Here is a 16,195-nt window from a genome sequence, read left to right as displayed (position 1 = left end):
TGGATACTGAGTAAAGCTGCTGGACTGGATGGTATTTCAGCATGGATTTTGAGAGAATGTACTTAAGAACTGACAGCTCCATTGACCTGGCTTTTCAATAAAAGTCTAGCTGTGGGAAAGGTACACAGGGAATGGAAGGAAGGTAAGATAGTTCTGCTGCATAAGGGCGGTAGCAGACTGGAAGTGTCTAATTATAGGCCTGTTTGTGTGTCATCAGTAGTTGTTAAAGTCTTGGAGAAATTAGTGAGGGACTATATGCAGCGTTGGGCAGATGAGGGTAATGTTATCTGTGAGAATCAACATGGATTTGTAAAGGGGCGCTCTTGCTTGAGTAATATGATTGCCTTTTATAATAAAGTGACAAGAGCAGTTGATGAGGGAAAGGCAAGTTACACCCCGAGTTACGTAACACATGACTTACGTAAATTCGCAGTTACATAATAAATCTACTAGCGCGTATGAACACGTTTGCGGCTTTGCACATTTTCGTCTTTGACAGCCTTATTGCAGCACAGTATAGATACCTCACACTGTTAGCTCAGTCACTTGTTATCATTGCTAGTTTCATTTTTTTTACCTTAAAATGGAATGCAAACGCAAAACTGAATGTGCTGATAATAAATCTAAAAAACAAAAGGTATGCAATTACTTTAGAAGAAAAGTTGAAAATAATTCATATGTATGAAGGAGGGAAAATTCTATCAACAATAGCTCTGGAAATAAATCGATCCATTTCAACAACGAATACAATAGTGAAGGATTAAGTTTGCATTGTTGAAAGGACGAAAAGTGCGGTAGCATTGAAGGGTATAATTGTTACCAAGAAGAGGCTGGGTCCGATTGTAAAAAATAATGTAAGACTGCAGTATGAATAGCCATTGAACATTTTATTGTATGTATGTAATTTACAAAATCGACTTACATAAAATTCGAGTTATGTAAAGGTTTAAGGAATGCATTACTTACATAACTCAGGGTGTAACTGTACTGCCATGTTTTTGGATTTTGCAAAGGCGTTTGACAGGATGCCACATGATAAGCTGATATTTAAGTTGCAGCACATGGGTTTAAATGTCGGGTTAGTCAAATGGATTCAGGATTGGCCGACTGATAGGTATCAGAGAGTTTTGTATGGTGGGGCAATATCAAGGAAGCAGAAGGTTACAAGTGGGGTTCCATAGGGATCAGTACTGAGACCTGTATTGTTCAACCTTTATATCAATGATATTGTCAATGGACTGCAAGGGGAAATACAGTTGTTTGCAGACGATGTGAAGCTGGAAAGGGTTATCAGTAAGAGTGCAGATGTGGCAGCCCTGCAAGAGAATTTGAATAAACTAGACAGATGGGCAAATGAATGGGGGTATCGGTTCAATGCAGCAAAATATAAAGTCTTTAGGTTTGGGATTCATCGATGGGAGGATGTATACTCGATTGGAGGAGGAGGGGAGACAAGAGAGATCTCAGGGTGATGACTGATAGAAAACTGAAATTCAGGGAGTATATTGCAAAGGTGGTGAGAGTAACTCAGAGGATTGCTGCAATACTGAAAAAGATGCTGACCTGCAAAGATAAAAGAGTTGTCATTCCATTGTATAAGGCCCTGATCAGACCAAACTTAGACTACTGTTCTCAGATTTCGTCCCCAGGATTTGAAGGGGATAAATTGACTGTGGAAAGGGTACAGAGGCAGATAACAAAGATGATTTCAGGACTGTACAATATGAGTTATGAGGATCGACTGAGGGAATGTGGACTGCAGAGTTTGGTGGATAGAAGGAGAGGTGATATGATCGAGACTTTTAAACTATTTGAGAGGCAGTTACAAGGTAGACATTGGAGAGTTCTTTCACTTGGTGAAACGGCGGGAAGGAGCGATGACAAGGGGCCATCCCTGGAAGTTACAAAAGGAGGCTGTGCGCAAGAGGGTTAGGAGTGGTTTCTTTGCTTGGAGGGTGGTTGAACCTTGGAATGCATTGCCTGAGAGAGTGATTGGAGCAGGAATGATCAATGGGTTCAAGGAGTGGTATGATAAACTTTGTAATTCCTAAAAACAACCTCCCACGATGAGTCTTTTGACTCCATGGAGGCCTGGATAATAATAATAATAATAATATGAAGGAGCATTACACAGAGCAATATGTGGTCTAAATTTAAGTTATACGTCAGTAATTAGAATTGAAGGTGATACAGGAACACAGCGTCATGTAAAATCCAGTGCCAGGCAAGTGTGCACAGCATTTCTACTGTTATTAACCATCTACATGGATCACATTATGAAGTTTACACATTATGTAACAATTCATTAATTCTCCATGTGAGACACCATACTTACATTATTATTATACAGGCTCCAGGGATTTGGACTCATCGAGGAAGAGCCTCTTCCAGCTTACTTATTTTTTATATCTGATCCACACATGAAAGGCCACAAGACGTATAGTGCATTAGTGCTGTGTGTGTGTGTGTGGGCAAGAGGAATAGAAGAAAGGAGGAATCTCTTCACATTTTTCTTGAATAGCTGACAGTTGTAATCTTTGGGAAAGGCAGTGTGGGGATAGACTGTTCCAAAGGACAGAAGTAAATGGAATGAAAAAGGAGTCAGTGAAGTTCATTTAGTAAGTTTCAAGGTGGACTGTCAAAGGGTGTAGATTGGCAGTGGTTCTTGTTTCAATGATTTTGGAGGTGAGTGGAGGAATAATATAGTATGCCCACAGATTTGAGACCCTTCAACACTTCTGCACATGTCAACAGGAGGAGAATCCATTCCGATAATAGGGTAACCTGTCCGTATTGTGGAATGAGTTGTTTATTATTACATGTTGGAAAATTAACTTCTCTTTTATGATCATTGTAGTTAACTATGTTGCTTGTATAACAGTTGGAAACCTTCATTTCTTTCTCCCCTTCAGCATGAATCGACTATTCTTGGCAAGACGCCAAGTAGAGATCTACAAACTGTGGGCAAACTATAATTGCCTGCCTGGTTGGCTGAGCGGTTAACATATCCGCTCTCCTGCAGGTTTGAATCCTGCCACAGGGATGGATGTTTGCGATTGTCTGTGAAAATACTAGTGGTGGTAGTGGGCAGTAGATGGCGTTGGTGTAGATGAGGCGGTTCGTTGCAGTTGGTGGATTGAGTGGATACAGAGAACTGTAGAGTAGGTGCCCTCCCTCGATGAGTCTTTGGACTTAAGTATAAAGAGCTAATAAGCTTCATTTCGGCAATGAAAACATTACTTAAATTAAGGGGATATTAAATCCCACATAGTTTTAAAACCGAGTAAGAAACTCAAAGAGTACCTAGTACTAGGGTCACTTGCATTAGCTAACGCTAGTGTCGCCGATACTTTATAGTTTTGCTATATTCGGCAAGAAACTCTCTGATTCCAATCTTTGAGTTTCTTATTCGGTTTTAAAACTATGTGGGATTTAATATCCCCTTAATTTAAGCAATGTTTTCATTGCCGAAATGAAGCTTATTAGCTCTTTATACTTAAGTAACTTAATGGTTGCACCTATTTGGAAAACTCGTTCGCAGAGTATATATAAGTTCTTTTCGCTATACACTGGTATTAGGTCTAGCTACTCACTGATGAAGCCTCAAAAAAGGCTGAAACCGGTCTGGGTAGTGACCTCCCTCCATAATGTAATAACAGCATACATTTCCTAGGAAATGTGTTTTTACATTATGGAAAATACCTAAGAATAGCGATCTGAACTTCCCCCCACCTTTGCAACGAGTCATCCGGTATTGTACTACGTACTAGGGTCACTTGCATTAGCTAACGCTAGTGTCGCCGATACTTTATAGTTTTACTATATTCGGCAAGAAACTCTCTGATTCCAATCTTTGAGTTTCTTATTCGGTTTTAAAACTATGTGGGATTTAATATCCCCTTAATTTAAGTAAGAGTCTTTGGACTCCTTGGAGGTGTCACATAATAATAATAATAATAACAATAATGGCTAATTCCTCAGGACTTTCTTTGTCCATGAAAATATCTATAGAAGAGGCACAAGGCAAAAACTTAATGTGAGAGAGAGAGAGAGAGAGAGGGATTGAAGTAGGTTTTTGAGAGAGGGATCATTAATTAGCTGGATTGCCCTCTTTTGGATAGAATCAAGCAATCTTAGAGAGGGTTCAGATGCACTACCCCAAATATGGGAGCAATATTCCATGGATGTACAGATTTGGGCTTTGTATAGAGTTAGCAGCTGTAAAGGTGTGAAGTAGTGTCTCGTGCAAAAAAAATACACGAAGTTTTTTGGTCGCTGCAGAAGCTATAGTTGAAATGTGGTTGTGCCAGGAAAGATCACGGGTGCAGGTCAGTCCAAGAAGAGAAATCTAATTGCGTTTGTATATCTCAGTATTACTGAAGGTAAGGGGAAGGGATGTGAGCTCTTTCTTCCAGAGATCAGATAAAATTGAGTTTTGGTGGAATTGAAGTTTATAAGATTATCCTTGCTCCACTGGAGTATAGCTAGGAGATCTGAGTTCGGGTCCCTGGTCATAGTAGATCTTGAGGATTCTAATACTTGAACACTGCAAGGTTTGTCGAAAATAATGGGATGTACTGTCATCAAAGCTATGCATAGGATTGGAAGTTTGTGAGAGCAGATCATTAATATACAAGAGGAAGAGAGTTGATAAAAGAATGGAACCCTGGGGGCACTCCTGAATTGGTGGGAAAATCTGAGGAGAGTAAACTGTCCACCATGACACATAGCAAGTGACCAGTGAGAAAGTTGGAGATCCAGTTGCAGAGTGAGGAAAGCAGACCAGCTGCCAGTTGAATAGGATAGATTGAAGAGGTGATACAGGATAGATGTTAGTTCTGGGGCACATTTTTATTAATTATTAATAAAATTTTAATAAATTATTATTAGTAAAATTATTTATTAATTAACATAATTATTATGTAATCTGGAAGAGGCTTTATTACTATTCCAGATCTCCATAGAATCACAAGACTAACTGTGGGAAGCCCATCTTAGATAACACAGTCTATTACACCACTCATTAAATCCAAGATACATAACCGTAATCAGGCAATGAGTTCCATCATCCATCCACCCTCCTGTTCACCATCTCCTTTAGTAACTTCCAATGATGGCCTCTTGTTCATGTTCTAGTATATGAACAATTTCTAACTAATATTGTAGAGTTCTGATATCATTTTTGTTATCTGCCTCCGTATCCTCTCCATGGTTAATTTATCCTTTTCAAATCCTGGTGACCAGATATGAGTATAACAATCCAGATGTGATCTTTTCAGAACTTAATATGGTATTACCACTTATCAACTATCATCCCAAGATCTCTTGCCTCCAATATATTCCTCTAGTATAGTTCCACCAATAGAGTATGCAGCCTTCCATCAGTGGATCCCAAATTTCCAGACCTTACATTTAGTTGCATTAAACTGACATCTCCCATTCATTTGCCCATCTTTCCAGCTTATTTAAATCCTCCTGAAGCGCTACCACATTGGCATTATTACTAATAACCTTTCCAAGCTTCACATCATCTGCAAATAACTGAATATCTCCCTGCAAGCTGGTGACAATAGCATTGGTATAAAGGTTAAAAAGCAAAGATCCCAGGACTGATCCCTATAAAATCTCACTTGTGACCTTCCTTTTCTTGATGCTGCTACCCCATACACAACTCCTTGATATCTATCATACAGCCAGTTTCCAATCTAATTCATTAACCTGATATCTAATCCAGATCTCTATGGAATCACAAGACTTACTGCAGGATGCTCATCATAGATAACACAGTGTATTATATTATTCCTTAAATCCAAGATAGATATCAGGAAGGTCAATGAACCTGTCAGATCCTTAAGAATTCTTTCTTTGAATAATAGGGGTGGGGGATATGAAAAAATAATAATGCATAAATACCTATCATATCTCTCTTTGAAAACATTCACTGAAGATGAATTCACAACATCTACTGATAGCCCATTCTAGACACTAATCACATACAGTGAGAAGAACTCTAATCTTACATGCTTCATAACCACACTCTTACTTAGTTTCCAAGGATGGCTATGAAGCTTACTCCATCTGCCTGTGAAATCTCAGAGGCAGGTTTAGTAGGAATCTCACTGCTATGAAATCTCATTTGTGTCCCCATAACAACTTATGTTTCTATCATGTCTTCTCTCTTTCATCTGTTCTCATATGAACAATTTGATAGGTTGATGTCATCTTGGCTACTTGCTAGGGGATCTTGTCATCTCTTCTGAAATAAAGTGACCATATCTGAACCCAGTAGAATAACTTCTTACTTCTACAAGTTAGTGTGCTGTAACTGTAGATAATGAAGTTCATATAACTACCTCATAAATTACATGTGGTGATGACTCAACTACCTTAGCAATATAGCATCTAAACTTTAATTCTTTGCACCCATCATCCCTTATCCCTGTAAAAATATCCTCTTTAACTAACTCTCAATGCCAGTATAACCAACCACCAGGCTGATGCATATTCAAGTGACTCTTAAAAACCTGACTGATTGAAATAAGCAGCCTGAACTGATTCATTTCAGGCTGCTTATTTCATGAGACAAGAATTTTATAATTTAATGCAGATAAGTCTTTAAATTATATACTTATTTGTGTCTGGAGTTGTGATTTAAGTGTAGGATAGACTAGTGAGGATCAAGATTCAGAATTGTATTGACAATAGTTGCATTCTCTTTGATGGACAATAGCACATGGATATGCTAAATGAAGATTGTGTTTTAGCAATCTACTTACTTATTATAACAAGGTGACAAATGTATCATATAATGGATATGCATACATAGTATGCCAACCCACAATACTAATGTACCATAGGTTAATGACTTTTGTGGGCAGGAGTCACAGAAAAAAAAGCAGTGGTCTATTTAGATTTTGCAAAGGGCTTTGATAGACTTCCAAATGACAAGCAGATTATTAAACTGAATCTGATGGGGGTTGAACAGTAAATTAGTGCACTGCATTGGTTGTCTAATAGGTGTCTGCAAGTTGTGTATGGAGGAGCAATATTTCAGAAAAGGTACTGTGGTATGCTCGAAGGGTCTGTTTTGGATCTGTTGCTGTTTAACTTGTATGTTATTGATATTCAAAAGGTTTGAATGGTGGTATACAGTTGTTTGTAGATAATGTAAAGTTGGAAAGAATTATGAGGAGTAGAATAGATGATGTAGATTTACAAGCAGACTTGAACTGACTTGGTAAATGGACTAATGTGTGTGGGGGTATTAGTACCATGTTGCATAGTATAAGGTTTTAAAATTTATGAAGCAAAGATGAGATGCAGAGTATACAGTTTGTGGAGATATCTAAAGAGGAAGTGAAGGAGATAGGGATCTTTGGATGATGATTATTATTATAATACAGGCACCTCCATGCAGTGGCATATTTAGGTATTTCCTGCCCCTAAGCCTGCAGAAAGTGCTGCCCCCACCCATATTTAATGAACATGTTGATTTACATGCATAACTTATTGATATCGTAAATTCGTAATATAAATATAATTACAAAAATGAGAGCCCGAAAATTTCCACCACTCCTCAAAATTTGCCACTCTAGGCCTATACCTAAATACGCCACTGCCTCCATGGAGTCTGAAGACTCATTGCAGGAGACCCAAACTATCCACACAATCTATCATGTCTCTCCTTAAACCCATTAACAGACATAGCACTCACAACTGACTCTGGCAACTAATTTCATTCATTCACAGCTCTCCAAGCAAAAAATCTAGTCTTCACACCCCTACTAACCACACCTTTATTCAACTTCCAGGGATGACCTCTTATTCAGTCCTTCTAGTCAAGTGCTGAAACATTTCCCCTGCATCAATCCTATAAAACCCTTTAAGCAACTTAAATGTTTCTATCATATCCCCTCTTTTTCTCCTATCAACCAACTTCTGCAATCCCCACACCCTCAATCTATCCTCATATAGTGAACATTCCACAGACCACTCATGATCTTGGTTGCTCGCCTCTGAATCCTCTCCACTGCTTCATCATCCCCAAGAAACCCAGGGTACCAGACTTGAGCACAGTAATTCAGATGTGGGTATATCAAGACCTTGTAAAGAGGAATAACAACTTCCTTATCTCTATCTGTTAATGTGTTCTTCAATAGCTAAATAATCTTATGGGCTACCTTAGCAACATGTCCTCAAAACTTTAACTCTCTATCTACTACGTCCCCTAAATCTCTAGCTTCATCTATTTCCTGGAGTACAGCAGCATCAATGTGATACACGGCATGTAATCTGTTTATCTGAAAATGCATAATGACCTAAAATTTAGGAGACATGTTGCTAAAATTGTTAGGACAGTACATTAGATTATGATACAATGAATGCATTTAAGGCATGGTCTGATGATCTGCCAGTGCGACTCCTGCTTCCAAATCTACAGAGAACAGCAATAATAATAATAATGAATACATTCCATACATAACAAACTGCATCCGAGTTCTAATGCACAGTCTATGCATTGAATTATTGGTAATCATGGCTCTCCGTATCAGCTCACTCGTGTCATCATGTTATACCTTGGGAACAGGCTCACAGTGTTTCTTTTCCACTTCATTCAATAACTATTTCTCCTATCAATTTATGCACTCATATTTTCTCCCACAATACTCAGTGCTTTTCAAGTCTTTTATTCCGACTAATATCATTATATCTTCCACTTGTTTTGCCTGCATGCATATAATCTCAGTCATGTCACTAATCTTTGCTGCAAGAAAATGCTTTGGTTGTTTGCTTGTCTTCTTCTTCTTTAGCCTCTTCCATCCACTACTGGATATAGGCCTCCCCCTTAACTTTCCAGTTCCATCTATCTTTAGCCAATGTCCACCATCTTGTGTCAAACCTTTTGTAGCTCATCCCTCCATCTTGTTCTTTGGCAGCCCTTCCTTCACTTTCCTTCTCTTGGTATCCACTCAGTACTTAACTTTGTCTGGCAGTCTACTAATATGGCCAGTTCATCTCCATTTACATGCTTTACAATACTTCACAATATCTTCTACCCCAGTCATCTCTCTAATTCTAGTATTTCTTATTCTATCCTGTTTTGTCATGTAGAGCATTCTTTTCTCCAAAACTCTTTGGGCCACATACACACTTTCATAGGTAAACACTGGAATAATGCATATATTAATTTGCTTTCTTTTTAGGCCTATAAATAAATCTCCTAACAGATAATCTTTGTACAGCCAAAATGCTTTGTTTCTTTGTATGATTCTTCTACTTATTTCTTTATCTTGTTTTTCCTTAAAACTAACTAATTGACCAAGGTAAATAAATATAGTCCTCCACAATTTCAATATGATTATCTGTTAATTTTAGTTCGGTTTGATCTTAATTTGTCATATTTTGGTTTTAGTTAGATTAATCATTTAAACTTTTTTTTTTCCTGATTCCTCTATCGAGGTCATTTAGCATTTCCTGAGCTTCTTTGTTTTTTGCTAAAAGAACAATGTTATCTGCAAAATGTAAGTGATTGAGATTTTTTTCATTGATGTTAATTCCATAGCTTCCCATGAGGATGTTCTTAAAGACTTCTTCTAATGTAGCAGAAAATGATTTGGGTGATTTGCTTGTTTAGAACACCCCAAATCATAAAATCATTATAAACACCATATCATATCCTTTTTTAATGGTTTAAAATAGAATGGTTTTCATTCTAATGATTTGTTAAAGCTATGAAATTTCTTTCATCATGTTCCCCTGTTCTGTTTTAAACTTTACTATTTACATACTATCCATTGTGCTACCTTCTCTTCCTCATTAACCACTATCATTTACCATATCTTCCATGTTACTGCTCACTATTTAATTAGCTCTCTCATTTCTATCTACATTCTTAATGACACATTTTCATGTATAAATATATTATCCTTAACACCCTCCACTTCATTGGTGCCATGCACACCATTATCACTTTCTCAGGCACCTCTTCACTAATCATTATTTACACATATCTCATCACATCTTCATCTCATTCATTTCATTGGTGAATGAGTTCAAGGAGAGACATTATGCCCATTTACTGCTCTCTAAGCAAATATTTTCCTTATACTCTTACACAGTTTCCAGTGGTGATCCCCTGTTCTGCTAACCTGGTTGGCCAAGTGGTGGTTAGTGTATCCACTCTCCAGCCAAGAGACTGCAGGTTCAAATCCTGCCAGGATAGTGGATGTTTGTGATTGTCCTATGAACTCTGTGTGGAAAGGAATTCTGTGACCCTTTGTTACCACTTCTTCTAGCAGAAAGCTTCACTCCCAAAACCCAATGAAGTATGGAAGTGACCATATGGCATCAAAATGACATCACATGTGAATAATTGACTAACCCTTTGTTCTTTCCATTCCTGCCATATATTGAAAAAAAAAAGTGTCTGGCATATGAATCCTATAAAACTCTTTTACTAACTTATGTGTATGTCAAGCCTCTTTTTTTTTTTTTTTTTTTTTTTATTGACTTAGTCTTTCGCCCACAGACCATCAATCCATCTTCTAAGGGAGCACTTATTACAATCTTCGTCACTAGCCTTTGGATTTTTTCAGCCACTCATTCCATGGAATCGAGGTGACTGGATCTGCATATAATAGTCCAGATGTGTCATATTAATGCCTTATAAAGGAGAATGATAATCTTCCTATCCCTGCTTGTAACAAACAAGTAATACGATGTGATTTTTTGGTCAACTTTGCAATATTATTATTATTACATAACACCTCCAGGGAGTCCAAAGACTCATTGAGGGGAGGGCACCTACTCCACAACTTTCCATCTCCACCACTCAGATCCACCAACTACAACGAACCACAACTACTTTCATCATCTACACCAACGCCATCTACTGCCGACCACCCCACTAGTATTTTCAGAGACAATTACAAACATCCATGCCCACGGTGGGATTCGAACCCTCAGCCAACCAGGCTGGCAAACCATCAATCTGTCCTCTAAGTTTCAAGTTCCACTCTCCACAATCACTCCCAAATTCCTAACCTCATCAGTTTCCTGCAGTTTAGGTTCATCAATGTGGTACATAGTCTGTGATTTCTTTATCCTTAATTGGTCACTTTAAACTGGTACACATTATTTTTTGTTCATGCCAGTCTCTTTAAGTCTAGCAGGATCACTATGATATTCATGATATTGCTTTCCCTAGTTTTGCATCATCAACAAATAACTGAATATTTGCTGATGCTTTTCATCTTATATTCTTGCCTACATCACTGATGTACAAATTAAGAAGCAGCAGCAGACCAAGTAGTGTACTGAGCCCCGCAGTACACTACTTGTCATCTCCCAAGAAGTTATATTCTTGTTCAATCCTTTATCAAAGTGTAAGCAAACAAGGTTTGTGCACAAAGTCACTTCACGACTAGGCTACTTGTATATAGAAGCTAATGACTTCGCATCAATTGCCTTAGTAACTCATAATGCAATGCACATATCCTTACAGACATGTATAATGCTTTGCATTATGGAAAGGACCACTACCCAGACCTGGAAGTGATACCAGGGTATGGGATACTAAGGCAACCGATGTGAAGTCATTAGTTTTTATATACAAATAACCCAGTCGTGAAGTAACTTCATGTGACAAAATTGTTTGCTTACACTTAGATAAGGATTAAATCAAGAATATAACTTCTTGGTATCTTTAATTTATAGTATAACCAAGTGGAAAAACTTTCAACATCTATCTGTAATCCAGAGTATTTTAGTAATAAGGTGTGATACCTTTTGACTACTTGTATATGGAAATGTGACTTCTGCATTACTTCAACCTAGGTATCACTTCAGGGTCATTTTATATATATATATAAGGATATGTGCATTGTATTAAAGGATACTAAGGCAGTTGATGTGAAGTCATTAGCAGAAACATTAGCATGAAAAAAATTCTAATGTCCCATTCCATGAACAAGTATAACATGCTGATGATGCAACATAAAGTTTCACAATAGTAAATACTATGGTAATGCTCATAAGTAAAATTAACAGTAAATCTGAAGCACAAAGTCAGTTTCTAAGATTAAGAGCTGTAATAAAAAGAAAGGATTTCATACCTTTTTCTAATGATTTTAAAGGATCAGAACAGTATCGGGAACTTATACTGCTCTCTCTAGTTCTCAGACCAGGAGTAATGGAGGAGTCTAAGTGGCCATGATGCATTTGTGGAGAATGGTTAGGTGATCTGGTAATGGGATCACCATCAAATCCTCGATCTTCCATAAATTTCTAAAATAACAAAGAGAGAAACTTATGTATACATAAATTTTCTTTAAACATGCAAAAAAAACCTCATGTAGTTTTCTATGAAAAATGTTATTATAGTTAATCAAAAATTAGTTAAAATGATTCCACATTGCAGTTACCTTTTAGGGTAATAAAAATATTTTCTTTACATTCCTATATTGGTCATATGAATTATAAGATTTACTAAATTTTATAGTTCATGAATCAAGAGTTTTGAGAAAATGTTTCATGGAATTTTAAAACATAGCACTTAAAAGTATGTACATATAGGGATCTTTCAATTATCTGCACCTGAAATAATTTGGCATGACAGTTGACTCCTTGAAGAGCACTATCTAAGTACCTTCAATTAAATGACCAACAAATTGATTTTCAGAGCAATGGAATAAGAGTTAAAAGCACATAAATGACATTTTATGCATTACATTTTTACTAAATAGCTTAACGAAATTATAACGTATACTAGGATATACATTAAAATAAATTTTAATACACTTCCAATATTTTGGCAACATCACATTGCCATTTTCACAGGAACATAAAAAACAAAATGTGCACGCAAGTACAACAAACAGTAAATGAGGACGAAGCAGGAAGCTATCCTTTCTCCTATGCATTACATATTTGATCTTTTTAAAATAAAAAATAAATAAATAATAATTTCATGAATCTTTGTTCTTAACGATCTAAGTATGTTCCAAATATCTCTTTATTATGTTTTAATTGACTAGGGATAAAAATTTATAATATGAAGAAAGTAATAAAATAAAAAAAAACTATATATATATATATATATATATATATACCACATTATGTTAAAGAAAAATTAGCCCAATATAAATAAAAACAATAAAAATTGTGTTTATGTGATAAGAATGAATATTATCTTTTGAAAAGGTGGGGCCTCCTGCTCATGGTAATGAGCAATTTAGAACTAGTATCAAAGTCACAAGCATACATTTTTAAAGAATATGTATAAGAGAGAAGTATCTGCTTCCCTGGCTAAAAGATAACTCCCATCAACTGAAATACTGTTGGAGCACTGTGCTTGAAAGAAATTTAGTAAGTACTAAAGCACTAATTCATAAAGATTATCATATAAGAGGATATTCAAGTGAACTATCAGATTGTGTGTTGAGGCTTAAGTTTTTGTTAGAGGTTTAATGGAATATTAACAGCACTGAGAAAGGATTAAAACTAATTTTAATACTTTCAATATTTCGTCTCCGTCACAGAGACATCTTCAGGGATTACAAAAACTTTTTGTATAACAACACACACACACAAATACAATACAAAGTTAAACTAAAGTCCTATCTAGGTGGTGTGCTCTCTATGGGCATTTGCAGGTGGCCTGGGATGTAAAGAGGGATCTCTGATAATTAAAGTTTCTCACATTTTGGGAAGTTTAATGCAACCATATTTGTTTAAATTAGGTTGATTCCTGAGTGCAGAAGCAGATTCAAAGAATAGTCTTTCTTTTTTGAATTTACTATGGTGGAGCATGGTGACTTTTTCCAGGAGATCCTGTGGGATGTATCCAAAACATGGTCTGCAAGGCCAGAATGACCATAATTGTGTTTGCAGATGTAAGAACTGTATTCTTCTAACCGGATGGATGCTGACCTGCCTGTTTGTCTGAAGTAGGCAGGTCAGCATCCATCCGGTTAGAAGAACACAGTTCTTACATCTGCAAACACAATTATGGTCATTCTGGCCTTGCAGACCATGTTTTGGATACATCCCACAGGATCTCCTGGAAAAAGTCACCATGCTCCACCATAGTAAATTCAAAAAAGAAAGACTATTCTTTGAATCTGCTTCTGCACTCAGGAATCAACCTAATTTAAACAAATACAGTTGCATTAAACTTCCCAAAATTTGGGAAACTTTAATTATCAGAGATCCCTCTTTACATCCCAGGCCACCTGCAAATACCCATAGAGGACACACCACCTAGATAGGACTTTAGTTTAACTTTGTATTGTATTTGTGTGTGTGTGTTGTTATACAAAAAGTTTTTGTAATCCCTGAAGATGTCTCTGTGACGGAGACGAAATATTGGAAGTATTAAAATTAGTTTTAATCCTTTCTCAGTGCTGTTAATATTCCATTAAACCTCTAACATGAACTATCAGATATGGGAACAGGTTAAGTCTAGATTATAAAAAAATTAAATTATCTTAAAATTAAAGATTTCCATTGATTTTATAATCATAAATAAATTTATGAAACCTCCAGAAGAGGCTTGTATCTTATTGCATAAGATAAATTATCAAAATGAATTATTAAAATGAAGCTTTGAATGTATATCCATATTTTGTCTATATAATGTAACATAAATCAAAAATGATGTTAAATCATTATATAAATCAAGAAATATAAATCATTCTTGATTTATATAATGTAATATAAATCAAGAATGATGCTTACTTTGATAGGAGTGGGAGGAGGTGGGCTATCCCCACCTAGTTGTTCAATCTTTGGTTGCAAATATTCTTCAGCATCCATGATAACTTCTGGACCCTCAATAGGCATACTTAAAGTGCGAATCAGTTCTTTCTCATCTTGTGGTGTATAGCTGGGAAGCCGCATTAATCTATCACCAGGAATCACCAGGTAACGCCCTGGATCACGAGCCATCTTGGCAAACTCGTCAGCTAATTCCTTAAAGGATGGTCGAGATTCTGCATCTAGCATCCAACCTGAAATATAAAATTTCAATTAGATTATAAATTTATACAGATAAAAATAATAAATGTATTGTTCATTTTAATGCTGCCGTTCAAGGCACCAATTCTATTATGAAGTCAACCAATTCAGATTCCCACCCGACCAACATACATGCACTTACCTTTAAAAAAGGAAGTGTTATATTTCTACAGAAAGAAGTTTATCAAAATTAGTATTACTAATTTTGACTAGGTGGTAAAGAGAGAACGATGTTCATCGAGATTAAGTTTAAAATTTGAAATTGTGTGTGGCATTAGCGATAATTAGATTTTTAAATATCGTTGCATGATAGTTGTGATCAGGAGGCAGTTTTCGTGTAGTTATAATTCTGCATTTATTAAATTTCTTTGTGTTTCTTGTGTGCAGCTTTGAGCATGAGTAAAATGGTGGTGAAATGGAAGATGAATGCAAGTGGCATGGATTTTTTAAAAATGGCAAGATGCTGTGAATGCAGTATATATGCTTGGGAAAAGATTAAATATATTTATGTGGAGAGGATAAATAGGAGAGATAAGAGAGTTTGGGTAAAAAGTGCAGCAAATTTATGGATGATGAGATATCAATGAATGTAAGTGGAGTTGACTTACCATTACTGTTCAAGCTGAGTGCTTGAACAGTAGGACAGCAGGAGAAAATGGTGATGAGTTACAATTTGCATATAAATGGCACTGAAAAACTAATTGGAGATATGAAAGCAGAGTTGGTAAAGATGATGCAAGAGATTAAATGAGGAATGAACTGAAGAGAATTATGGATTTACATAGGAATGTGAGGAATGAAAGATTTGAAAGAAATATCTAATGACTTGACAGTGGCAATGTATGGAGATTTGATGATAAGAGGTGTGGTGAGTGAAAAGGTGCACAAGGCCTGTTTTCTGGAAGGTGGAATAAGCAGGATGGTTGAAGTATTGGATAAGAGGAGTAAGCAAGCAAAAGGATTAGTAGTGGTAGTTAGCATGGATGATTTGACTGGTAACAAGAAGAATGTGAGGATGGATGTCATGAGGCTGTTAAGGAGAAGATAGATAGCAGTGTGGTAGGTAAGGTAGTCAGTGTGTTGCCCAGGTATGGTAATGATGAGTTGAGAAGGTGAGCGAAGATTATGAATGGTATGTTAGCAGAGTTGTGTGAGGAGAAAGGAGTTCATTTTGTGAATA

The 16,195-nt window shown here is 36.4% G+C and overlaps 1 protein-coding gene across 3 annotated transcripts in view; it reads right to left on the bottom strand.

Moving 5' to 3' along the window:
* Positions 1-16,195, bottom strand: part of LOC150108109 (epidermal growth factor receptor-like) — a 495,579-nt gene that overhangs the window by 13,888 nt on the left and 465,496 nt on the right. For all 3 annotated transcript variants that reach the window (XM_090415594.1, XM_090415593.1, XM_090415595.1), the window contains 2 exons: positions 14,737-15,008; positions 12,114-12,285 (listed from right to left, as the gene is read on the bottom strand). In XM_090415594.1, the coding sequence (XP_090271720.1) occupies positions 12,114-12,285; positions 14,737-15,008 (444 nt within the window). The remainder of the gene's footprint in view (positions 1-12,113; positions 12,286-14,736; positions 15,009-16,195) is intronic.

The sequence above is a fragment of the Typopeltis vanoorti genome, chromosome 3 (assembly GCF_054136105.1).
Source record: "Typopeltis vanoorti isolate ZY-2024b chromosome 3, IOZ_Tvanoo_1.0, whole genome shotgun sequence".
Lineage (NCBI taxonomy): Eukaryota > Metazoa > Arthropoda > Arachnida > Uropygi > Thelyphonidae > Typopeltis > Typopeltis vanoorti.
Note: the sequence above shows the minus strand (reverse complement) of the source record. Positions and strands in the feature narration are given on the sequence as shown.